General features: G+C 44.7%; 2 protein-coding genes across 3 annotated transcripts; both read right to left on the reverse strand.

The window, feature by feature from the left end:
- Positions 1 to 3,443: 3,443 nt before the first annotated feature.
- On the reverse strand, positions 3,444 to 20,876 carry RLIM (ring finger protein, LIM domain interacting). 2 transcript variants are annotated; one of them, XM_027738822.2, is made up of 4 exons: positions 20,823 to 20,876; positions 11,362 to 11,550; positions 10,505 to 10,588; positions 3,444 to 9,623 (listed from the first exon to the last, which is right to left on the reverse strand). In XM_027738822.2, the coding sequence occupies exons 2-4, from the start codon at positions 11,528 to 11,530 to the stop codon at positions 8,089 to 8,091; spliced, it is 1,788 nt and encodes a 595-aa protein (XP_027594623.1). In that variant the 5' UTR covers positions 11,531 to 11,550; positions 20,823 to 20,876; the 3' UTR covers positions 3,444 to 8,088. The 2 variants fall into 2 exon arrangements, with proteins under 2 accessions (XP_027594623.1, XP_027594622.1); XM_027738821.2 differs by having other exon boundaries at positions 20,809 to 20,861.
- A 2,644-nt stretch (positions 20,877 to 23,520) lies between these two features.
- On the reverse strand, positions 23,521 to 26,360 carry LOC120324295 (uracil phosphoribosyltransferase homolog). Its single transcript, XM_039386450.1, has 3 exons — positions 25,696 to 26,360; positions 25,459 to 25,582; positions 23,521 to 23,527 (listed from the first exon to the last, which is right to left on the reverse strand). Exons 1-3 carry the CDS (start codon positions 25,847 to 25,849, stop codon positions 23,521 to 23,523), a joined length of 285 nt encoding a protein of 94 aa, XP_039242384.1. The 5' UTR covers positions 25,850 to 26,360.
- Between the last annotated feature and the right edge of the window lie 675 nt (positions 26,361 to 27,035).

The raw sequence follows: 27,035 nt of genomic DNA on the forward strand, positions 1-27,035 counted from the left end.
TGGGTTTCCTCCCTCCCCATGTATTCTTTTTCCCCCTGTGTTGATGTTTTGCTAGTCCCACTCAGATGAGCACAATCCAAAAGCGTTTTCTTTCTTTACCCTTTAGTTTTCCTTCGGTTTAATTCACAGAATCGACCAGGTTGGAAAAGACCTCTGAGATCATCCAGCCCAACCCTTGATCCAACCCCACCGTGGTTCCCAGACCATGGCACTGATGCCACATCCAGTCTCATCTTAAAAACCTCCAGGGACGGTGACTCCACCCCCTCCCTGGGCAGCCCATTCCAATGTCTAATCACTCTGTAAAAAATTTCTTCCTAATATCCAACCTAAACCTCCCCTGGCACAGCTGAAGACCCAGCCCTCTTGTCCTACTGCCGCTTCCTGGGAGAAGAGCCCGACCCCCACCTGGCTCCCCCCTCCTGTCAGGGAGTTGTAGAGAGTGAGGAGGTCTCCCCTGAGCCTCCTCTTCTCCAGGCTGAGCCCCCCCAGCTCCCTCAGCCTCTCCTCACAGCACTTGTGCTCCACTCCCTTCCCCAGCCTCGTTGCTCTCCTCTGGACCTGCTCCAGCCCCTCCATGTCCTTCCTGAGCTGAGGGCCCAGAGCTGGACACAGCACTCCAGGGGTGGCCTCCCCAGTGCCCAGTGCAGGGCAAGAATCACTTCCCTGCTCCTGCTGCCACACTCTTCCTGAGCCAGGCCAGGATCCATTGGCCCTCTTGGCCACTGGGCACACTCTGGCTCATGTTCAGCTTCCTGTCAGTTCCCCTTTCTTTCCCTTCCCATGCTCTGTTCTTCATCCCTTCCCATCATTTCCCACCTGCCCCTCGTGGTCATGCCACGTGTGCAGGGAGCATGGACAACCAGCACTGTCAGCAGTGAGTGGCTTTCAGGGCATTTCCCAGCCTCCCCCTCCCACAAGTATTTCAATTTACTTAGGTCCATCTTTACAAATTAACACACAATCATCTCAAAGGTGCCAGCAGCAAAGACTGAGTCATTTCCAAGTTTATTTAGGAATTATTTAGTTGAGGTAGAAGTCAGCAGTACCCACAGAGGTTAATCTTCCCCTGCATCTCTTCCGGCCCTTCAGCTGCCTGGTGAGCAGTGAGTGATGCTCAGGGCAGGCACACAGTGGTCCCACCTCCATTCCACAAATCCCTGCTCTGGAGAGGAACCCTGTGGGCTCCTGAAATGAAGCTATTTCAAGAGCTTTCAGCCCTAGAACCCCCTCCAAACTCACCAGCCAGCCTGTGGCAAGGTCTGGCTCTGCAGGCACAGGACAAACCGTGGGGTTTGGGTCTGGGCAGCTGCCAGGGCTGTTTCACTGCTGTAAAAGGGACGGCTAGAGCAGGTATTAAAGCCAAGAAACCAATCCTGGCACTTTGTGCTTCATGGCATTTTCTACAGGACCCACCACAACAAGCAAAGCTGCTGCTCCAGAGCAAAAACACATCGGCCTCAAACTTTCAACCCGGAGAAATCACATTCTGCAAAAGCATCCCAAAAAGTCAAACCAGTGAAACAAATCTTTGCTGGACACCAGGAGCCCAGCCAGCTCCTCTCCTGGCTCTGCTGGTGTCACGGAGAATGTGCCACAGCCCAGCTCTCCCCATACCATCACAAGGGTGCCACCTCATAAGCTTTTCCCTTGGAATCCCAGGACCCTGCTGGCATAGGGTGCCAGAACTTAAGAAATCCTCACAAATCTGGGACGACTCCTGTTTGATGAAGTAATCATTGTTGAGGGGACCTGATGCCTGGATTTTCACATGCTTGGCTTAGCAGGGGATTTATTCAGGGGAACAGTTGGAGCATGTGGTAGCAGCATCTCATTAGTGTCATGGACAATGCCCCGCCAGTTGAAGTCTAAAAAGTGGGTTTAGTTTTCCCTATATAACTTTATTGCAAGGATTTATGAAGCCACAACACAGCTGAGTTTAGATTCTTTATATTAAAAGTCCCAAAACAGGTTCAATCACACTTGAAACAGCTGGGAAAGAAAGGGAGGAGCAGCTGGCCTGTGCTTTTCTCCCTGCATCTCTCTATCCAAACACTCCATGAGGAGCAGTCAGAAAAGGGAAGAAGTACCCCAGTGGATGACTATTCCTGTCCCCCCATCACTCTGGGAAGCACAGGGTCACCAAACACAACCTTTCTCCTCCCACTCAGCAGCAGGGCCAGCAAAGTGGCAAAACCCATTCCCCTGTGAAGGTCTGGATCTGCCATGGAAATATATCCTGAAGGGAGGAGTAAGGCAACGTGAAAGGTTACAGGGTTTAAGCACCAAGAAGGAGGAACAAGGTTATATAAAGTTTTACAGGTCAGGACAAAGACCTCGAATATGTTAAAGAAAATAAACAGAGGGATGAAGTCAGACACACGTGTGCCAAGGCTGGTTTGTGCTCTTTAAGCAATCTGGGGGTTGATCGGCAGCTTTTAAGGAACAAATACAGGGTTACCCAAACCAAAGGAACTCCTACAGGCAGATGAGGGGCTGGAAACAGTGACCAGGCAAAGAGCTTCTGAAACATGAGTCACTTCAGGAATAAAGTCCCTGAAATCAAAACTAACGCCTGTGCTAAGACCCAGTTTCAGATTGAACACTTGCAGAGCAAGAAGCACATGGGAATGGGGGGAAAAAAACCCTTATCCAAGAGCTGTCCCTGCAGAAAGTGAAGCTGGAGCAGAATCCTGAGTCAGTGCATCCCTGGAGCAGCCCACGACCTTCATCCTTGTCTGAAAAGAGCATCACTCGCAGTGCTGAGGAGCCCCAGCTCAGTTGTGACTCTGTACCCGCTGCCACGGTACCAAAACAGCCATTTTCAAGCACCACAACACCTTCCTACCCCTTCTTTTGTCTCGGTGCCATCTCCTCTCTCGGGGAGCGGCTCCCACTTCCTACCCGGGGAGTGGAGCCGAGGTGAGGGAAGCGCGGGTAATAAACCCGGCTTCCCACGCCCTGCAAAATTTCCTGCCCACTCAAGTAAGTATTTGCACGTACCTCAGCTACTAATTTTAGGATGAAGCTTTTCGCCACATGCGGGAGACTCTCCTGGAAGCTGCTGAGTGGATTTGCAAGGAGGCCCAGCCCTGAGAGCCCTGAGCAAAGGGCCCTGGCTCTGATGGAAACCTGTGCAAGGCACAGCTACTCCAGGAGAGACAACTTGCTCAGGCTGCTTTGGTATCCCACAACATCCACTGACAGATTTACAGAAGTCTGGGACGCAGTAAGATTTATTGCTTCAGTTTTATGTACTAAGAAGCAATAAATTCTTCTGAGAAGTTAACTCTGTACCATTCCAGCTCTTCACTTTCTGTCCAGCTTCAAGGGAAATGGTGTATGGAGGAAATAAATTCCTACCACATCCACCACCACCCTTTTACTCCAGTGCATTCCCACCATAAGAATAAGCCCAAGGAGTGATGATCCAGCACAAAATGAACACTTCATGCACTTTATTGAGTCTATTTAAATTTGCATTATGACATCTTACATAAGGAACAAACTCCTCCTGAGTGTTTGCTGGCAAACCTGGTCAAACTGTGTCCAACGACCTCAAAGTATCAGTTTGTATTAAACAAGTCCAGTATAAACAGATGTAAAAAACAAACCAAACCAAAATAAAACAGCAACACCTCCCTGCCCCCCAAACTGTTACATTCACAGTGGAATTAAGGGCTTCCCAACCAACGGCTTTACTAGCAGAGAGTGAAATTCAGGAAGGGGGCTCAAGTATTTTAGCTTAAGGGAACAAACCCAGATAAAATAAATCAAACCAAATTCAATGGTATGTTTTCTCATAAGAAGGAAAAATAAAGACACAGCATATCATAGGGGTTGGGAAGCCCTGGTGTAACAGATGCAAACCTCCTTTTTAACACAACACAACTTATTTGTACTTCGGGTATGTTACCATTGATTCCGTCTCTTCGCCCTCCTGCTTCCCTCCCTCATCCAGGGTAAACAAAAAGCCCAGTGTACACAAGGGCTGGAAATATTTCTGAAGTTGTTATAAATTCCCTCAACGTGGCTCCAAGCCAATCCTCATCCAAAGCTCCTCCTCCTGGGAGAAGGCAGCAGAGCACGCAGACATTTCCACAAGGACTGGGCTCCTCATCAGCTCCTCACTGCTCAGAGACCCTCACTCAGCACACGAGCCCCGCAGTACGAGTGAGAAAACCAGGACACCAGTTCCATGGACATGCACACTCCTGTCAAGGATCTCAAATTAAGGACGAGAGGGTGGCTAAGCCGAAGGGATGGAGGTTTGTATTGCAGTGTGACAGTGAAGTTCAGAACCCCCCTCCTGGCACTGCTCAAAGCTCGTGCTCAGCCTTACCTGGTCTGTTCTCATGCTCACATTATCCCCTCATTACTAGGAGCCCACTGGGTTGTGTAGGCAACTGTTTATCCTGCAGATCCACCAGGGAAAGGGGCCTTTGGACTCCCACATTTGCATAACCCAGACAAGTGCCCGGAAACTGGGATGACAGTCGTTAAGGTCCATTGTGCCAACTCTGGTGGGAAATCCCTTGTCTGCAAGTCCACACAATGGACAATTATGGCTCCCTCAGACCCGAGTGGTGTCACATCCCGCAGCTGCTGGGCCTGCACACCAGCACTTCCTAGAAAGGGCCTTTAAAACGCACCCAGTGAATTCCAGGCATGCGGCACCCACTCTAATCAAATCATTTCTAAAACAACTCAATTAACTGCCCCCAAGTTCTTCGCAAAAAACCCCAGCTTGTCAAAGAAACAAAAAAGTGCACCTGAAAGGGAAATCCAGCCAACACCAGGAATCTGAAGGGCGATCCCTTCAGTCTTTTAATGGATAAAACCCCAATTAAAAAAAAAATAGGTGAGCACCGACAACTGTGTCGGTTCAAAATCCAAGTTAAACTATCAAACTAAATAAAAAGTACTGTGTGTTCTTGTAGGGTTTGGCCTTGCAACTGCTGTAACTGCTGTGGGAACAGGTCTGTCCTGTCAGAAAAGAATGAAGCTCATGCACCAGATATTCCAGTAGGAGCTCGGATGTTTGGAAAAAACAAAACATGGTAACTACTGAGTTGGGCAATGACAAGGAGAATCCTCCAAAACTAAAAACCTGCTGATCCTGCAGGGAATTACGCTGGTGCTGAAGGCAGGCGAGGAGATCCCACACGGTGGCACTGTGACCTTGCGCTGGTGCACAAGGCTCTGCCTCTCCAAACCCATCCTTTCTGTCCAAGCAGGCCCCGGAACATGACAAAACTCACCATTTTAACCCTTCATACAGCTACAGGCACAAGCAAAGCTCTCGTGTCCCTGCTGGAACACCAAGAAAACTGTAGGAAGCACTAAATACTGATTCTCACTATCAAAATATTTAATAAACTGTAAATTAGGCTAATTGTGAACCTTAGTGAAGTCCTTCCTATTTTGTAAGCAACTGAAATGTTAATATTGGCTTTTCTTAAATCCAATCTAAATTTAGGTAAATAGAAACTTAATTACCAGAGGCTCACAGACAACTTGGTTAGATAAAGAAGTCCCTGCTGCATCAATTTAATTTCTGCTCACTCCTCCAGATAATGAGCACTCAGCCCCTTCAGTACACTCAGCGTTGGAAAAAACAGAGGAAACACTGAGAACACTCAAGGTCTCCCGAACTGATATTAAATTATTTGTTCTTTGTACCACTTGGGAAACCTCCAAGATTTCATTAGTTGCTCTTGTTACAGAAAGATAAAATGGTAAGGCACTGCACTCTAAACTGTAACAAAACTGGAAGGGTGGCTCTACCAACATGTTACTGGAAACTCAAACCACAGCCGTGTTTCACGTGGATTTGGGCCAGTGGGCTCCCTTCTTTGTGGTCACCAGCTCTAGTCTCAGAGGTGTACACCCAGCTTTCAACACCTAACACGGTACTCACGTAGAGAGGGGGCTTTTTCCTTCTAATTCTACTCTCTGGTAAGTCAGCAAAGCTACTGGAAACTGCAACTGAGAATGTTTGCTGTGGGAATGCTACAGGAAGAAATTCAGAAGTGTTATTTCGCTGAGGAGATTTTGGCATAGAGAACCCAGCACCTGAAATCAACAGCCAACTTTGATTTTACAGGTATGTGTGTCCAAGGAAAAAAATCAAAAGCAGGAGCTGATTTATTCTTCTGCTCCCAAAGAACACTCACATGGCGTGTCCCACCAGGAGGAAAGAGAGCTCAGTAGCCACTCAGGATTTCCCACTAAAGCAAACACCACAAAGCACACATGTAGAAAATAACCGGAATTTTGGGATGTTGTGGAATCCTTAACTAGCTGAAGAGATGTTAAAATGGGTTAGAGCAGCGATTATAGTTTATGCAACCACCACTTTAAAACACCAAAAATGTGTTTTCACTCGGAGAAAAGGAACAGGCCAGCTTTGGTTTTGTCCTCTGGGGAACACACGTTTCCCACAGGGTAAGAGCAGTTCATATCCCTTCGGAACTACTACCCTAGAGTCAAAATTCATAAAAATCACTTTCCCTCTGCACATACAAGCCAGGGAAAAAAAATCCTTAGGGAACAAAACAAAGAAAGAGTCACTGGGGGTGAAGGATGTTTCCCCCCTACCCACACACTGATGAGAGTTGAGGTACATCCTCCAATTCTTAATTGCAACAGGTCACGTACATGATTTTAAAGGTAAATTCAATTCATTTTCACCCCTCCATCAGAAGTATAAAGATCTTATTGAAGTTTTTTTACTGTTATCCCTAGAATTTGCCACACATTTAAGTTTACTCATCATCGATTATACTTTTCAAATTTAACCAAATCCTCTAATAATGTTTTCCTTAATACTTATTTCCCTGTGCCTCCTGAGGCACAGGCTACCACCACTGGATATATCAGCATGACCACTCAACACATCCAGAGATTACTAATCCAGTTCATGGAGAAGAAAAATAAACAACCTGCCAATACGTGTCTGCTGAAGTTACAGAGTTGCCTCAAAAACTGAAGAGTAAATGCTGATAGAAAAATTGGACATAAACCTCATTGAGTGAACTGGCATAAACCAGTTTGTATCATTATATATTTGCAACCATACCAAGAAATAACCAGCCATTAGAACAGTTTCTAATTTTTATCATCTTTTTTTCAGTGGCATTACTGAGCCAAAACACTGCAATTATAACATTTAATTTCTGGTTTTTTAATGCAGTTAAATGTCTAATCCACCTGGCTTTATGTTACAGTAGCTGTTCACATAAATAGTACAGATATGCACTGCTCTTGACAGGCACACAGTCACAAAAGCAGTTCTCTCGTGTTCAGTTTGCTCTCTGTGTGGTGGGGGCTGTATGAAAAGCATTCTTGATTTCTAAGCATGGTACAGTTTTAATTCTTAATGCATTAGTACAACAGTGCATTGGAAAAGTACTGAGCTTCTACAAAAAAGCTTTACAATTTTAAAACAGATTTGTTTTCTTTATTTAAACAAGCATAGGCAATTCTTATATTTCCACAACAAGATAAATATCCCAATTAAGCTAACAGCTCATCCTACAGCGTGCCATAGTGATGGGGAAAGGACTAATATTAGTGTTATTTACACAGACGTGTCCAATATTAACCCAGGAGGAAAATTAAAAGTACGTTTAAGTGTGCAATTAAATTCATATTATTTTTTCAGATAGTTGGATTTCTTGCAAAAATTCCCCTACGACTCATGGACATTGAGCTGGGTTGACTTCTCAAAGAACTCCTCATAAGCACAATCTTGAGGACAAACTGTTTATTGAACTGGGATGGCAAGGGTTGGGCAGGGGGAAAGAAACATAATACTCTTCACAAAGAAAAAAATATTTTTAAATGGGTAGACATCTTTGGACAAGTGAAATTTAACACCCAAACTGACTATAACTCGAAAAACCTAATTAAAGAAATTTTCCAATTTCTGAAGCTTGAATCCAGAGAAAAAAGCTTTAATGAGGGAAGATTCACTCCAAGTCATTACTATACACTGAGGTACCACTCAAAAAGTGGCCATAAAGGAAGTGACTTCTTTGCCCATCACTATCACACCAGCTGCTTGGCCATTGATTCAGCTCTCCTTTAGACAACACTCTCCCTGTTACCAGAAGCTAAGACTGCTCTGCGACAAATGGGACAAGTGGAATTCTCCGATAACCAGCGATCGATGCAGTGGACATGATACTCGTGGGAACAAGGCAGCTTCCGGAGCTTGTTGCCTTCCGTGTACTCCGTGATACACACACTACAGGTTTTCAGAGCATCGCTCTCACCGAAATTCCTCATGGCTAGGTTGTCAATCTGCTCTTTGGTGAGTCCTCTTGGTTGGTCATCATCATCTTCGTTTAGGAGGAAAAACTGTGCAAGGCTAAGGAATGGTAGAGAACCACTTTCTTCAAATGTGACCGATCCCCTCGTATTCCGGCCTTCCCGTCTGGCCCCAGATGTTGAACTCGCTTCATGGCCCCCTTCATACACCTCCCCTGAGCTAACATCTGCATTCTCATTGCCTGAGGTCCCCCCAGCTCTGTTCTGCGGCTCAGAGGTCTCCACGTTGGGGCTGGGGGCAGGCGTGCTAGGATCTGCATCGCTATCACTGTACATAAAGTAACTGAGCTCCCCGAAGCCTGTCATTATCTGCCTCAGCATGGTCTGAATGGCAACAGATGTGGTCTCACTCAGGCCTGTGTTTAAGATCCTACGGATGGGAATCCTAATGGTGCTGACGTAAGTTCTCACCCCAGCCCGCTCCGAGCGGGAGAACGTGCGCCTGAAGCCGCCGCGCTCGCTCTCGTAGGTGACCGTGTTGTTGGGGGTCTGGGAGCGGGACCGTGTCCTGTTGGCGATGCTGTCCCTCTGCCGGTACTCCCCCGGCCGCACTCTTCTCACCTGCAGGTCAAGCACTATGGTAGGAGGCCTCTGCCCGGCAGCTGCGGACTCACCGGTGCCGTTCGTTTCTGAAGAGCCTGCTGCCTGAGGAGCAGGTCTTGTTTCAGGGGGGGAAAACAGAACTGCATTTTCGCTTGGCACCTCAGTCCCCACCGTGTGCTGCCTTAAGGTCACGTGCTGCCTAGTTCTAGAGCTGCCCTCAGCCTCATGCGCTGAGGAGTGGTCAAGCGTTTGAGATGACGGGTTGTGGTGAGGCCTGCGAGGAGCCTCGCTCACTGGATTAATAGGCGACCTACTTCTATCAGTCCTAGCTCGCGTTCTCCGCTGTTCTGGACTCCTACTTCTGGCTCTCCTCTGCCCTCTAGGAGGGGAAGCCTCCTCAGCCGTTACCTCCTCCGAAGTGCTCCTTTCTGATCCAGGCTGCCTTACAGATGGTGATTCAGACCTTGGAATTTCAGAGTCACTTTGGCTGTTTTCCAAATCCTCCCCACTGGAAGGCTCTACAGATGGCTCGTTCTCAGTTTCTGGATTTGTGTTCCCATTGTTACGGTTGACATTTATTTCCAAACTGAATCTGAAGTCACCACTATTGGGGTTAGTCCGGCTCACTGCTCTCCAGGACTGGTTTCCTCGTTGCCCACTCCGTGTTGTATTTCCAGTCTGTCGGACTGAATTAAGCCAGTCTATTATAGAATCTCCATTTGAAACATCTTCTGCGGACTCTGCACCTGTGAAAAAGACAGGGAACTACCAAAATTAGAGTACTGAGCTAATTTTGGAGTGATCTTTTCCAAGAACATAATTGCTTAGTTTAACAAGTGACAATTCAGAAGTGCTGAATCCTACCAAGTGCTGCTGTGGTGTCACACACAGCGTGACAATTCCCAAGTGCCAGAGCTCTTCTAGGGGAGCGGGAGTGGACGCTGCTCTAATGTGGACAGATAGGCTGCAGCCATCACTGAGCAAACAAGTCATCAGAATAACACATACTGTTTACCGTAAGTAAATGGAAAGACACCTCAGGTGTCATAACACATCAATATTCTGTGTTTTCCTTTCCAAACAATTAAGTGTTCTATTGACCATTAAACAGAGAACTAAGTTTGTCCTGAGCCTTCACGTGAAGAGCTTTATGGCAAATCTGTCTCGCTGAAGAATGAACCCCAGTGGTCAGCTCCGAGCATCCTCCACCAATCTCTACAGAAGGGTGATAACAAAAGAAATACAGCACCTTCGGAAGCGGAGAATGGCGAATTAAAGAAGAGGGATTGCCAAAAAGCATCCCAGAAGGAAGCAGAGAGGAAGGCAATCTTAAAAAAAAATAAAAAACAAAAAACCAAACCAACTAAACAAAAAAAAAAAACACCACCAAACAAAAAAAAAAGAGAAACAAACCCAAGTGAAACTACCTTGATACAAATAACAGACATGTTATGAATGAAATCTGTCCCAAACTGACCTCTGCAGCAGGTATCACACATAAGGAGCACTGAGTTTTGAAACAAAGCTCACCTTCCACCTGCCTAGGCTTAACTTGTTCCACTCCCGCACTCAAGTTAAGGTCCGTACGGGTGCTAAAGGTAAGAGTTTGCACAAACACTGTATATACCTCTATTCTCATCACTGTTTTGCTGTGGTGGACCTTCTTTAACTTGGTGTAGCCTTCTCAGCAACTCTTCTTCAGTAATTTCACCTTAGAAAATAAGCAAAAATTTCCAAAAATATTTCCAGATCATATATGTATGGCAAGCATTATCAAAAGCTTCTCGAGAAGGTACAAGCCACTGCTTGTCTTTTGTCTAATTAAACCCTGCCATAATGACACTGCTGAATAGCTTGCTAAGGGGGAGCTCAGACACTTTAGCACTGTTGTCCCAAGTAAGTTTTGCTGAAGCTGAGATATCCAACAGCTCCATCCTATTCTCTGGTTCTGTAACCTCTACAACTTAGCAGCAATTTTTGTCATCCTATTTGTCACCCGTTAAATGGTTGTCCAGAGTAAAATATGCAAGGTAACACTTTCACAAGCATGAAAAAAGGTTTATATTAGTTGAAATCCTATAGAGTCAATTGAAAGTAATAAGTTGATTGAGAACTGAAATCAAAATGCCTGTGCAGAATCTCTCACCAGACTACCTACCCTAGTTACAAATTCAACCTCACCAGCAGAAAATCTGCACACAGATGCTTAAGGGAGATTTTTTTCCATCTCAGGGTCCATAACTGGAACTGGGTCAAACCTGGGTATTCTTGCCAACTTGTGTAAACACTAGACTTTTATAACTACCCCTCCACTAGTCAGGGAGCCACTCAAATTTGAGTATGCACAAATTAGCAAGAAGCTACTTCCTCCCACGGAACACAACCGCAGCACACAAACTAAATGGGTGAAACAGTTTCAGGAGAACAGGAAAGGGCACAAATTGCCTACAAGCAATTCTAGTAGGATGCACAAGCATTACCCACCTGGTGTTCCTAGCAAATTGTTATCTCTCATAAGCCTGTAGTCCTCTTCACTCAGGTTGTTCACAAACTGATAGAAAGCTTCTTCTCGATCTAACCGGTCCAGCTGACTCTGCCGTTGTGCTTCTGACTGATCAATATTTCCTTTATCACTAGAATCTGAGCTTTCCATCTTGATGAGTGGGAGAGTACCTAAAAAAGGAGAAAACAAACCCTTCACTGAGTGCAGTGAAGCAGGGTATGACATTCAGGCATGTTTACAATGTAGAACAGAGCACGGGTTAAAGCAGTTTGCTAATGAAGCCTCAGTTAAGATCAGGTGCCACAACAACAGATCAAAACCAAAGCCCTTCTCAAAGCACGAACCTCTTCAAGAAGTACAAACAAAACTGATGCCCATCATGACCAAATACTCAACAAAGCAGCAGGTATGAACACAGAGCATATCATCTGCCAAAGCCTTAGTCCACCTTTATGTTCACATAGTTGACCAGGTGTCCACAATTATCTGCTTTTTGGCATAAAATATCCCTAATACCACAACTGCCTCCCCAGGCAGCCTTACAGTGGTGTAGTACAAGGCATAAGCCATCCCTGATCGCGCTCTCTGACTCTAAAAGATGTTCATTGCTTTTCCCTGCCTGCTGCAAGAAACACCCTCTTCACCATCCAAGTGCATTTAAAAGAGTAAAGGGATATGAAGAACTCAAATAGCATCTTCTGATGCTATGGGACACTACATGCACAAAAAAAGAAAAGGTTTTTGTTTCCACAAACAAGGAAATAGGTTTGTAAAATCAACTTTAGTGTTTTACATCAAGAGAAGAACTTCCTTTCAAGTTTCAGCATTTACTGAATTACTGATGTTGACAATCAAAATTTCCAAGATAAACCCCCAGCACATACCAGGTGTACATCTGCTTTCAAGAACTGTCTTCTATGTTGCATATTTTTAAATATAATCTACTCATATTGTTTTTCATTTGGATGAAATATTTGACAGAGTCTCTCTTTCAAAGAAAATTATTGATGAATTCTGTGTCTATATCTGATAAATATTATAATGAAATACATGCAAATGCAGGAGACATTCTGGCACTGGCCATGCAAATATGTCAAATGAAGATAAAATAACTAGTTTCCTTGATCACTGTGCCTCACTATTCACAGCATCAAGAATTTTCCTGCACAACTGGTAGAATCTAGTTACTCAGAGAGGTGATTAGCAAGCTAATCCTCTGCATGCTGAAAAGCTCTGCAGTAACATTCCCCATCAGAAAACATTCCTTTCATTTAAACCATACTTCATGTGACATGAAAATATTGGAAGAATAAAGCTTTTCTGCTTCTCACTGGAAAATTTCCAACACTTAGACATCTGTCTAGTGGAAAAAGCATCTTTTTTTTGGTTTGTCAGCACAGCTGTCAAGTCAAGACTGCCCACAGTTTACATTAGTGCTCCTCCACAGAAGAGCAGCACTGCATGATCTCCATGGGCACTGCTTCAGCTGCTACAGTGAAAATTAAAGGGCATGACGACCCCAGTGTGGAACACTAGAAAAATTCTACAGGATAGGACATCATATTATTGCAGACTTATAAATTAGGAAATTGCCGCTCTGACCCTCCTTGTCTTGAGTTAGAACCTGGTTTTAGGTTAGTGGTATTAACTTGTTGCCACTCGGGGCTATTAGTTCTGTAAAGTTCTGCCATTTTACCAAAGCAGTTACGCCTTATTTTCCAGGAATCAGCAGCAACCACAGGGTGACCCCTGTGCCAAATGGAAGTCATCAGCTTCCTTTGCATTTCTGACTCTCTGGTGCAATGCAAAGATTGCCTATCTGCAGCCCTGCCTGTGACGTGCTGTCAGACACCGATCGATGGCCCCATTCCCAGGGAACGTTGAGCAATGGTTTCAGGAGGCACGTTCTGCCCTGACTGGGCTCAGTGAGGAAATCTGCGTGCCCTCCACATGCCAGGCACGTATTGCCAACGAGAACAGAGCTTGCTTCAAAGTCAATCAACTTCTCACAAGCTTCCTGGAGCAGAATCAGGGCTCCAAGTAACATCACTTGAAGACGTTCTAGAGAAGATCCCAGAAATAAAGACAGCCGGTTTTAAAAGTAACATCTGAATAAAAGCCTCGAGTAGAATGAAGGACTTGCATCCAAAATAATGCCTTGAAAGATGCATTAGTTCTCTGGGAATACACATCAAAACTCTAACCACTACTCTCTTTTTTAGGATAACAACGAAGCAAAGTCAACAATAAGATTAAGAAAATAAAGGAATGCAGTAAGATGCTGAGGGACAGGAGCAACATGAAGTTTGTAAAATATTCTACCCCAAATGACTGCCAGCTTGGGATTTACTGACTGCAAAACACACAATGTCTCCATAAAGCTGGCAATATTAATATCTTTGTAAGCATTAGACTAATTCTACAACAGCTTTTAAAAAGAAAATCTCACTATGCATACAAAGCATGACCTTGGTTTACTGCTTATGCTTTGAAACTTCCCTTTTATCTAAAAATTCCAGTGCTTGCAGGCACCTTGGCTTTATAATGCCCATTGGATTCAAAGGCATTTGCCTACTCCATTTCAGAGAAAAAGGGGCACCATCCTCGGTCAGGGAAAAAGGGAGAGTCCAAATAAGTCAAGTGTGGGGGGGAAAGAATGTAATCTCCTCTTTATCAACAGTCTGATGTACAGTTCAATAGGTGATTCTTTACGAAATGATCAGAACAAGTAATTTCCAGGTTTGCTCCTCTCTTCTCCTCCATCATCTCTTACCTTCCCTCCTAAACCATAAAATCGGCTAATAGGTAAGACTTAAAAGATTTTATTGCCTCAGAAGTGGATCTTGAATGAAGAATTTAATTTACATTAGGACTATTTCTACTACTGAGAGACTCACTCTATTTTCCTGTCTCAAGCTACTGTAACAGATGACACCAGTCTCAGTCTCACTATCCTTGAAATGCTGTGAATCTATATGGGATGTTTACACTGACGGAAATACAGATGGCTCATAAATGCACAGCAACACATTGTCCCTGCCTTACTGTTGACAGCAAATGGGATGATACTCTTCAAATCAGAGCTCTGATATTAAAACCAGCAAATGAAAAACAGGATTTCTCCCCCAAGGCTTCTGCTACTTTTTCTCTTCCCTGTCCACTCTGCCCTTTGTCCACATTGTGCAATTTAAGCCTCAGCTCCCACTGAGAGCAGCCCAGCAGCTCTGCTGCAGAGCTCCATTACCAGGCTGAACTCACTAGAAGGTTTACACTCCTCCTGTCTCAGCACGGCTCCGCAGGGCCCATCTGACTGTCCTGCAGGATTTCCATGCTGGGAGTTATGACTCCTATCGTGGCACACAGCAGAAATAACCTGAAAATCTCTCCCTCCCTCAGAATTCTGCTCTCAGCTCACACAGTAAGACTGGCTTAAGAAAGCTGACTCCAGTAACACAGGGAAACCTGAGGAGGGAAACCCAACAGGTGTCCTACACAACAAAATAACCAGCATTTGATTATCTAATAAGCAGGTAAGCTTCGACTATTCCTCTTTCTTCCAGTGGTTTAGTTCACCTCAAAGCAAGACTCTGTTCTTATTCAAGCTAAAAGATTCAGAATTTCCTTCTATAGTGTCCTTCCTTGTCAGCACTGAGTTGACAAAGGGTGGGGAAGGTCACAGCTATGAGCAGGAAGTTCAGACCTTCTGGTTATTGCCAATTTCAGCTGAGACACCCAGCAATGACAACCTCTTTATGGGAAAGTGGAGGGGATGATCACCTAAAGGTTGCACAAAGCCAGAGAATTACTACCAGAATAAAAAATTTTCTCCTTAAAAAAAAAAGAAGGAAACATTCTTCAGCAGCTGAATATCCAGACACAGTAACTACAGTGAATTCTAAACTGGTGTTCCCATCCTTCCACAAGTCAGCAAAGTATCTTCCCTGCAGTTCCCCTCAACAGCCTCAGAGATTTCAGAGCACAAATGACTGGCTGTCTCTCCACTGCTGCTCCAGACTGCAGCAAGCCCACAAAAGCTATTGTTTGTTACATTCTTTTATTCAAGAGGAAGTAATACTATGCTTTTTTGGAAAGAATTTTAGAGTACTAGATATTCCCTCAATAATGCAAAGTTATCATTCTCACAGTATAAGAAATATTTTATGTTTTCTCTTATGCCAAGTTGTGTGGAAACTAAATCCAGTCAGGAATGTACTACTGCTCAAAATCCAGAGCTCACAACCTAGTGGGACAGCAAACTGGAATAACATACTTGTGTTATCCATTTATCTTCAACAACAACAACACAGTGTATTGACTGTGGATTACAGAATTCTTCCCAGAAAAGGCACTAATGGACATAAGGCATTGTGATAAATCACTAGTCCTTCCACATTCAAAAATGTGTGGTATCTCCTGACATGAGTTAACTGTAAACACCAAGACAATACCTTAGCCTGCATTTCTGCTTCTTTTTTTAATTTAAAAGAAATTCCGTAAAACATTAAAACTCTCATTAAACCAACTAGGCAAAACTTAGAAGATCTGACCAATTCAGAAATCACTCATTAGCAGGGTGAAATGAAAAAGCAATACCTTAAAGCTATAATCTTCATTAGATTTAGGGGGCAAGTCTCAAGCTTTAACAGGACAAGGCATGGAATTAGTTAAACTGCAGACACAAGTCAGCTGCTCACGAGAGCTGTGTAACAAGAACTTCCTCCAGAACTCCCCCCGGTAGGTGTTACCAGTATTTCAACCTGACATGAGACTCTGTCATGCCCTGTATGGCAGGAATGTTTCCTGAGTTCCCTCACGTCCCAGCAGCACAGTTAATTCCTCTGTATACACAAAAGAGAGGATGGCAATGGGAGTGTTTCATAGATGTCCTTAGCATAAGGCCAACTTCCCATTTATGATTCATAACCTCATCTTAATTAGGTCCTTCAACCAGTTGAGCACCTTGCTTGCTTCCAGTCTGCACAAATTATCCAGCCCTTGGACTAAAAGAAGTGACTCAGTAGCGGAAGCCAGAAATACGTATTTTTCGGTTTGGGCTGTTACAAACTATTTTTGCCCTGCCCTGCTCTCAGTGAACAAACCTCAGAGACATGTCAGCTCCTTACAAGCCCAGCACAGCTGCCTGTCCAAGCGCCTTCCATGAACTCTGACTCCAGCAGCTCCAACGTGCCATCCCCTTTGGCAGGACCAGCACCGCCTCCGATTCCATGGCTCAAATGACACAGGAACAGCCGCCAGAACAGGCAGTTCTCTTACACAGAGTTCTTCACACGAGCACAACAGACCCAACCTCATGTGCAATATTCATGCAACCCACCCTATCTCCCAAGTACTACATTTTCCTAGAAGGATTAAAACTAGAAAAATAGTTTCCATGCCAGTCAGTATCCTATTTCTCAATACTCAAAACTAGCAAGGAAGTAAGACATAACAGAAACTACATTTTCATCTTACATATTTCATCATTCGAGTCTGCAAGCTCAAAAGCAAAAGCAAAAACTGTCAGTGAATTCCATCATTAAAGGAAGAAGATCCCAGAAGACAGTGAAGTGAAAGTCATCTATCTGCATTATACACGGAGCTTGGTTATGTCAAGGTTGTTTGGTTTTTTTTTTCTTTTTGTGCAGGTGCACAAGTTCTCTTTTGTGATCACACCAAAGGCTCTGGTACCACAGGTCCAACCTGCTCATCTACAGTAAAAAGTAACAAAATTCCCTAGTTTTCAAAGTTGCATCATGAATTTTGGACATATTTTTTTCCCCTGATGTTGTTACTTCCTATTTCCACTCTGATGAACAACAGACTGAGGTTCTTACTAGACTTCTACTAAACTTACCACAAATTTTAAACTCCAGAACTCCCTGTGTCCTCTTTGACTCAAAAACTACCATGGAACATGCACCACTTTTGGGGAGCTGGAAGATAATTTTATCTTCTATTGAAGTGTTCTGTGTAAAGTGCTGTAAAATTGAAATGCCAGCTTAACAAGGAGCGCTAAACGTGCATTCAGCTATTTCACTACTGCAGTGTTTCAGAGCAAAGGCCCTGAAACAAGATGTCATTCTGAATGTAGGTTTTAAACAATAGAAAGCAGATGAATACTTTTGCAGAACAGTTGCAGAAAATTCCACAGAATTAAAAAAAAAAAAAAAAAAAAAAAAAAGAGAAAAAACACTTCAGCAGAATCAACTGTTGGGATAAAGAAGAGAAACCCTAACAACTCCTGGTAAGTCACAGAGAAGAGAAGAGATCGGGGTATGTATGAAAGGGCAGAGCTTAGCAATTCCAGAACACTGAGAGCATGTGGAACCAAGATGGAGCTATGAAAATAAAATGTGGGAACAACTGCCAAAATACAGGGCTTCACATTTTATCATCTGCACTTACTAAAACAACACTTTTCACACACAAGTGGAAAATAAAATTAAGATAGTCCTGCCTTTTACCAAATTCAGATATCACAGAAGAGAAACACTGTACATGAGGTACAACAAGTTTCCAGCACTGTTATCTCATGAAATTATGCTCTTTTCACCCAGAAATGAGCTTCCTGCTACATCAGCAAGCAGAAGCTCAAAGGAAGAAGTAAAGCTGCACACAAGTAACCAGTGTGGACACAGCGACAGCAGCATAAACAGGACTGATATCCAAGGCCACGAGTGGTTCAGTTCCTGAAGAAACAGAACTCATGGTTAGTGAAAGCACTAAGCCAATCAAAACTCACTGAATTTCAATTAAAAAAAAAAAAAAACCACCCACCTTTACATTTACTGCTGACTCTTATTGTCTCCACACAACTGCTGCTAGTACAGCTACTACTTATAGTAAAAAGGCCACCAGAACAGTGAGAATCACTACAACCACAACCCACACAGGAATTCCGAGACGTGCACTCTTGTTCTGGTTGGTATCCGGTGCCCAACCAACACAGAAGTGCAAAATAAAATGCAGTAAAATCTACTGGAATTTACAGAGGCATGTGTAGGATGAGAATTCCGTCTCTGCTGCCATCCCAATGCAGGCAGGCCCCTGCATTTTAACAAGACTACGTGCACATGCACCTTGCATATCGAAATTCAGAGTGCTCTGAGCAAGACGGTTTTAAATTACTGAACTAAGATAACATGTGTGCTGACTTTTCCTACACATTCAACTATTGCTGGATGGTTTTATGAGATACATAAGTCTGCAGATCAACTTGAGTAAAAAGCTGAGCTTCCACACTGCACATCAGCCAAAAGTTATTAACAGGAACCTTGTTAACATACACCTGAGCAGTCTGAAGGAGACATAGGCTTGTGTTTTTTATGGTGTTTCTTACCTGCAGCCAGGAACCTGGGCAAAAGCAAAACCAGTTCTTGGGATGCTTCTGGCTACCCCTGCTCCCCACACAAAGCTCCTGACTAAGTTATTACGCTGTTACACTGCTTAGAAGTTTTGTTTTTGAGATGCACGAGTCTGTCATAAAAGTATCTTCAAGACAGAAATGTTCACATTTGGTTTCATCCCTTCAACATTAATTTTTGAAAGCTCAAGAACTGTTAAGTTTTCACCAAGTCTGAGATTATTTATGAAAACTTGGATAAACACCCAATGATCATGTTTAAATTCAAATGTTTTAATATGTGGAAAGTTAAGTCCTCTACAGAAAAAAATCAGAGCAACCCAGTAATGTGTTAAGCTACATTAAACTGGATTTATATGCAATCTTTAGACTGAAGTATATGAAGTCATAACAGTATATTATGACTAAAAAAAAAAAGGTACAACACCTCCACCACAAATGGAATCAGTCCACATATACCAGGCAGGTATATGACATACAGGTGTTTTGAAAACATTTCCATTTAAGGAGCACACTGTCTATTCCTCTAAAAATAATCATTAAAAAAAAAAAAAACAAATACACATATTGGAGACCAGACACTTGTAACACTTCTGTCCAGTACGCCCTGGCATGTCTATGAATTCACTAATATGGAAAATAAATATGATACACATGACAACAACTAAAGGCTTAAAAATGCCAGTGTGGTTGTTTCAGTGACAAACATTTCCCCAGTCAGAGCTGCTGATGAAGAGAACATTGTGGCTGTTGTGCTTTAGTGGTCTAACATAACAAGAAGTCCTTAATTTTATAATGTGTGGTGTGTTTTCCCTTCCCAGGACATAATTCTAAGCCATAATTCCTTTAATTCCAAAATGGTAAACCTGTAGAGGGAACACAGTCAGTTTAAGTGCTAGTTAAGGACTACAACAAAACATCTGACTCTCAATTTACGATAATTAACTGACCAAGAAGCAGCCAACTGTTTATTTTTTAAAAGACTTGACAAGTCACTGCAATTAAAATTCAGGGACAAATTAGAGTCAGAACTTCAGCATTCTGACAACTATTTTCAACTTGAAATTAAGCAGTACTGGCACTATGGACAGGGAAAATAAATGTGATGTGTGATGATACTACTGGGTATTATCAAGTCTGAACTCCTGTTTAGAAGCTTCTCTGTATTTCCACCTTCCTGGAAAATGGTGGAACAAACAAAATTACTATTAAAAAAAAAAATCAATGTCTTTTGCCGTGAAACCTTTTGTCAGGCTCCTCCTACACACAAAAATCAAGATACATTTTAATAACCCCATTATATATACACACTATTATATATAACCTGATGTTGCTCCTCAATTAAAGCAGATCACTGTAGACAACCATACATCCAGTTGGACTTGACAACAACTTTAAACCACACAGAAACCTTATATGTTAACAAACAGCATTAAAAGGGGCAAGGGAAAATTTAACTAGGAAACTACGGTGACAGAGCAAAGATGACGTGATTAACTGGAGAGAAACTCAGCTCAGGAATAGCAAACAGCACAGGTTTTAACAGGTCAGAGCTGATCAGGACACAGCGGGATGGGAAGAGTTCCCCTGCCCGTCTCCCTCAACAGGCCTGCTTGTCTCAGCTCAACAGACTGAGAACACGGCCCTGTGAGCCGCGATTCCAGGCACCGAACCGTGCCCGAGGCCCTGGGCAGAGCCACAGCCACCCCCTCGCGGCACCCCCAACAGGGTCTGTTTCGGGTCCTGCCCAGCCCAGCCCGAGGGCCCCGCGGAGCCCCAGCCCCGCAGGAGGGCGGTGCTGGCGGCGGGAGGCGCCGCCGGGGCGCCCCCCGGGCTGCCGGAGCGCGGCCCAGCCGGGCACACCCGCCCGGGCCGCCATCGCCGCCCCCCGCCCGCTCACGGCCCCAGGGGCGGGGCCCCCGCGCCCCGCCGGGCCCGCGGCCGCGCCCCGAAGGTTCTCCGGCCGCCTCCGCTACGTGCCGGGGCCGCTCCGGCCGCCTTCCCCGGGCCGGGCCTCTCCCTCCCCGGGCCATTTTGAGAGCCCGCCCCCGGCCCCGGCGCTCACCGCCCGGTGCTCACCGCCCGCCGCCGCGCCCTCCGCTGTGGGTGCGCCGCTGCCCGCGCCGCCCGGGCGCGGTGCCGCTGCCGCCGGTGCTGCCGCGCTGCCCTGGCCCGCCCGCCCCTGCCCGGCCCTGCCTGGCCCTGCCTGCTCAGGCCGCCATTTCCTGCCCCATTGTTACCAAGGAACGGCGCCGGAAGCACCGCCCACATGCGGAAGTGCGGGAGCGCCCCCGCGCAGGCGCGGCCCGGGGGGGCGGCCCCGCCCCGCCCCGCGCGCGGTCCTGGCCCTCAGGGGTGGCCGCCATTTTAGAGGGGGCAAAGAAGGGGGGGGGGGGTGTTACGTGGGGGGGCTGGCACGGGCATCCCTGAGTCCCCGGACCCCCTGAGCCCCCAGACACCCTCAGCCCACGGACCCCCTGAGCCCCCAGACACCCTCAGCCCACGGACCCCCTGAGACCACGGCACTCCTGAACCCATGGCACGCCCGCTCAGCCCAGGGCACCTCCTCAACCCATGGCCACCAGGGAATGGGGAGGGCAGCAGGAGGGTCCACGTCCCAGTCCTGTATCGTGGGGGAGTTTCATGTCTCCTCAGGTGTGTGTGTGTGTGTGTGCTGGACAGAGCTGACCCTGCTCAAGACTGATGGTGGCCAACAGTTCCAAAAAACCAAGTGAAAATTGGTAGTGCTGGTATCTGTCAGTGGGGATATTCACTCTCCTCCTCCAACTACGGACATGCCTCCCCTCTAACCATGAACATTCCTCTCCTGTAACCATGGACATTCCTTCCCCCTCTAACCATGGGTGTTTTTCCCCTCTAACCACTGACATTCTTTCCTCCTCTAACCATGGACATCCCTCCCCTCTACCCACGGACATTGATCCTCCTCCCCCTGTTCCCATGGCAGGATTTCCCCTCTCACCTGGTGGTGTGTGTCACAGACAGCTGGTGTGCCATATAAAATGGGATATTCCTGTTTTCCGATATGAGCCATAATTAATTGCATGCCAGACTTCCCACGTTCTGCAGGGTTAAATTTGTCTGCAGTTTTTCCCCCTCTCACCACTGAAACTATCAAGGGCAGGTGTGTTCCCTGCAGGATCAGCCCATCTCCCTTGTGGCATTCTGGCAGAGAAGTGAAATCAGGAATCGGTGAGACAAAGTGGAAAAAAACCCTGTGGCTGAAAAGAAATAGTTTTGAGAGAAAACACTACAGTCTGAGTTTTGAAGCCAATGAGATTTAAGGAGAGGGAAAGGTAAAGGCTCTGTAGACTTGTCTCCCATAGAGGGATTCCCACTGAGTCTTGAGAGATCCCATTTTAATGCCTAAAAACTCTTACCATGCAAAGGCCTTGCAAAGAAGTTATCTTCATTTTCAAGCAATATCCCATACACAGGGAAAAAATATATTCCTGAGAATTTACACAGTTTCAGGAAACCCACAAGACACCTTTATTTCTCCTTTTGGCTGTTCATTATAATAGTGAGATTACTCTCAAATTGAGGGGTGTGTTGCATTTAGAAGTTGTTAACTGTTGCACAGAAACATACAAGCCCAACTTTTAATGTAAATGAAGTGGGTTTATAAATTCACAGTTTCAATTTCTCCTGTCAGACTCCAGAACTCAAAGGCAGCTGCAGTGTCCGTGCTAGAGAGGATGGCGGAGTAAAGGGCGTATTTCTCACCAGTTTTACTTGCCACAGCATGGGACTAGCAAAGGAAGATTCCAAAATCATTAGTAACGGAGAGCAGAAGCGCTCCCAGTTTCCTCTGGAGCAGATGTGGGTTCCCAACTCTATTTTTGTTGAAATAACCGGTACCTAAAATGTGGGAGTTTATTACAGCTGCAGGATAGGTCATACTTGTTACAGCATAGAGTTGGAGTGACAGAGAGGTGATACCTAATCCAGCATAAAACTTGCTTGCAGAAGCTTCACCTGCTATGTTTTTTAAAGCAAATTGGAGTTGGGAGAGCGAGTTTAAATCAGTTTAGTCCTTCTCATCATACAGTTGGATTTACTATAGAGTCAAACCATGACCTAACAGCTCTGGTTTGACTGTTCAATGTGAGTAAAATTTAAGAAGAAAAATTAAGGAGAGAGTATTTAATGTCACAAAGTAATTTTGCAGTATTAGTGCACCAAAATATTTGTCATAGGGAAAAGTTGCCTTGTTGATTATTATTGATTGTTTAGCCAATGGAAGGTGGAGCATATTCTATGAGCAGAGGGATAAGATGCTGGTTTATGCTCCAGGAACAGCCTCTTGGTGTTTTATGACACCTGCCAAGTCATTTTGCTTGTCTATTTCTTTGCCCCTCAATAAAATACCTATAATTGATTAATCTTACCAAAAGTCTTGAAAATCATCAAATGGCAAAGCAACAGAGGAATAAAACATTGTTCTTTGCATGTGTGGGTGAGCTCAGACTCTCCAGGCAGAGATTTCCTGGTTTGCTGGGACATGAACACCCCACAAGGTGCAGAGATGGCTGCTGGATCCTGCTGATTCTCACCTTACTCAGGGGTAAAAACTTGTAGCTGAGGTCCAGGGCAGACGGTTGAGGAAAAGTCCCTCCCTTAGTGTGATTTAGTGGATTTATTCCCAAATGGCCTCACAGGTACAGAATATGCTCTGATTTTTCAAAACCACTTAGTGGATTTCAGTATCCAGTTGACATTAATAACTATTAATGACCTGTGCACCCACATCTCCTTAACAGCTTTGACGAAATTAGGAGTGGTATAGCAGCATATTTCAAAAAGCTTGTAGGGGAAAATATATTTGCATAGAGAACTTTGTGGTAGAGGGGAAAAATCCAAAATCTATAGCAAAAGCATGGTGTAATTCCTACTTAAGTGTTTTCAATTTGCTACTGTATGTATAGTAAAAGAGAATTACAACACTTTTCCATGGTAAGTTTAATGTCGTTTCCTTCAATGAGGGTAAATAAATTTGCTTTAAATCCCTCAGGGTTTTTAAAACTGCTTATTAGGAATGCAATGATAGATGAGAAAAATGCTGGTTTGCTTTTTTTTTTCTCCTAAAAAGATATTAAAATAACTTATTCACAATATAGATAAGTAATAATCCAAATGCAGTGAGGTGAGGAAAATCTGAATCTCTTGGGAGCTTCTAAACCTGAAGCAAAAAAAATTAAAAATAAAAGACCTGCCAAACTTAGATCCTTATATACTCAAAGTAATGGCAGAGTCAGGAACTAAGCAGGCAGATAAAGCCAGTTTTCACTGATGTTCCAGGCCAGAACAAACTGGGCAGTGTAAAGGCAGGAATTCTGACTTTCTCCACACTACCTGGGGTTAAAGCTGGGTTGCTGTTTATTTTTTAAATTGAATTTGTTTTTCTGTAGCTTCCTAAAGAAAGTTACATACAAGGAGTGTGATAAATGCAGGATGTGTGAAGTTCTATGGGATATGCTGGGAAAATGCACTGCAAAACAAATTCCTCAGGCTGCAGGTCACTGCTGCAGGTAACAAAAGAGACAAAATATTCAGGGTTTTAACACACAAGCGGCTCTTTCAGGGGTAAAATCCATTTCCACTTTGGCTGGAGGGATCTGTAGGATGGATCTGTTCCTGCATTGTGGAAAAGGCCCAAAGGATTTCTCTCATGATGTTTACTTAGGGGCTGTTTCACCCACAAAATTCAGGCTATAGAAGATTGAGTAGTTGAAGCAGAGTGTGGCAGTTTAACAACCCCAACATGGAGATGCTTGGCTGTGTAACCAGAGTGCTTTGTACCTGATCCCTATTCAGGCCAGAACTCACCTAAGTCAAGTATTTCCCCCTTTGGCCAGAAAGGTTCCCAAACATGCCCTTGACAACTCAACAATAATAAAACATAGAAAAAACCTCTTGTAATGTCATAGAGTCACATCCAGTTGTTCTGAGATTGTCAGTCTGTTCCAAAATACTTCTGTCCAAAGTGTGTTGGTGCAACAGGATGCACTTCTGTAGTTAAAATGGTGATTCCTGGGAATTCCTGGATGATGGATTTGGTACCCTTTGAGAGACACCAAAGGTCTCAATGTGCCGTAAGTGTAGAGAACAGGCTGAGCAGGATCATGACACCTTGTTGTACATCATATTCTGCAGGCACTTTGGCATCCTCAATGACAGTGTTACCAGTACCTGGTAACAAATTTTATTTTTCCCTCGTGGTTGGCAAACTAGTCCTTGGCCATCCAAGAATATCTCTGTGTGATTGAATGATGGTTCTGTCCTTTCTTCCTGGAAGACTCTCACCTCTGCTTGTATCAGTTGTGGAAAACTTGTCTCCTATTGAAGGAGCTTCACCTCTATTCTGAAAAAGCCAACTCCGCCAGGTTTTAAACATATAAGTTGGTGGATTTTATTAAAACCATGAGGCAAGAAAGCTCATCTAAAATAGTCAAATGGAAATCAAAAGCTCCACGGGTATAAGAGAAAGAAATCTTAGACTGGAAATGTTACCTCATCCCAACAAACTCCTTACCAGATTAATTTTTTTTTTTGTTAGCATTAACTTAGTTTAATTTTAAAGCAGTTTACTTCTAGTTTTATAATACTAATCCAAAAATGGTTTTTAATAGCATGAGAAAAATACTGTTTGAATCTTGTCTCATGGCAAAATTTAAAAAAAATCAATTTATACCAAGTCTTAATCTTCAGCCTTTCTTCCAAACACCACCATGGCCAAAGGATTTGCTTTGCATTCCCACTGGTGCAGCTGACTGATGTGTGTCCTGGCACAGCCTGATAATTCCCTGCTCTGTCACCTAAACCAAGCAGAAAACCTCATCCAAGCCCCCGAAATTTGGAGGGTTTCCTTTCATTCAGGCCCTCCCCGTTCCGAGGAGTCTGACTGTCCCTAAAGGTGGCAGACACTCACTCAGGATTGGGTACATCAGCAGCACTTTCCTCCTGTAGATGTCTGGAGGGAACTTGGCGTAGTACACCTTGGCTCGCTGGGTCTCCTCGTCGCTCTGGATCAGGATCTTCCCGATGCGGATGGACCGGCAGCAGTCCCGGAGGCCTTGTTCCATGGCCTCTCCTGCAGGGAGAGCACAGGCCCCAACAGCAAAGGGTTACAGGCTGAGAAACAGCCCCGCTGCAGGGACAGGGACAGTCCCACCACTGCTGAAACAGCCCCGCTGCAGGGACAGGGACAGTCCCTCCTCTGCTCCTCTGGGAACAGTTCTAAAGGGAGATTGTTTGTCCTCAGTCCTAAAAACACTTGAAGTTCTTTTCCTTTTTTCTGTGCTGAGACAGAAAACTGAGTCTCCTCGGTGTTCCTGAGCCCTGGCTGTTGGTGTTCCTGAGGTGTCGGTGTTCCCCAGCCCCTGGCTGTTGTTGTTCCCACACAGCAGTGCTGAGCTCTCAGAGGGCAGAGCTGGCAGTGGCAGAACCAGCGTGTGGGGTTTGGGGAACATCCGTGAGCTCTGCCTGGAGCCCCCCCGGTGCAGAGTGTGGGGCAGGAGCTGTGGGGCCAATGGATTTGACAGCACAGATCCCAAGGTTTGCACAGCACTGGGAAATAACTCTGCCACCACGGGGCGTGGCTGGAGTGGGGCCCTGGCTCTGGGCAGGAGTGGGCAGTGGGAACAGGGGAGGGCAGTTGACCCCTCACAGGGAGAAGAAGAGGCCAGAGGAAATCTGTTGCAGCCATTTGTTGCCTAAAATGTTAATGAAAGACACTTCTGGATATTTGTGATCAAGGATATCTAAGAACAAATAACAACTAGTAATAAATTCTAATAAATAATGGGTTAATAAGTAATTTAAGGAGATACTGTAATAGTAAGAAAAGTAGGCTTTGTCAGGTTGGCCAGATATTTTTCTTAATGTCATAGTTTACATGATCTTGTCTTACATCATTCCTCTTTCTCAATCAAAATATGGTGAAAGTCAATATGGCAAATATTAATTAGACTGAAAACTAACTGATAGGTCTCCAAGGGTAATTATAAGCAGAAGCATCATGGAACTCGGCTCCCTTCCTGTGGGATCTTGATCCCACACACTTAATGTGTGATCACTGACCTGCAAGCAAATGCCAAATCATTACTGGTGATCTGCAGCTGCACAGAAGTTGGGGCAGGTCGCTGATACCAAACCTAATCTAGATCACATAATGAGCTGAGCTTAAATAAACAACATGTTTTTCAATGCCACCAGATGTAAAGTCATTAGCCTAAGAAGAGTGCAGCAGCTGGACTAAGGGATGGGTGA

Source organism: Pipra filicauda, unplaced genomic scaffold (genome assembly GCF_003945595.2).
Source record: "Pipra filicauda isolate LSUMZ 115617 unplaced genomic scaffold, ASM394559v2 scaffold484_size733096_pilon, whole genome shotgun sequence".
Lineage (NCBI taxonomy): Eukaryota > Metazoa > Chordata > Aves > Passeriformes > Pipridae > Pipra > Pipra filicauda.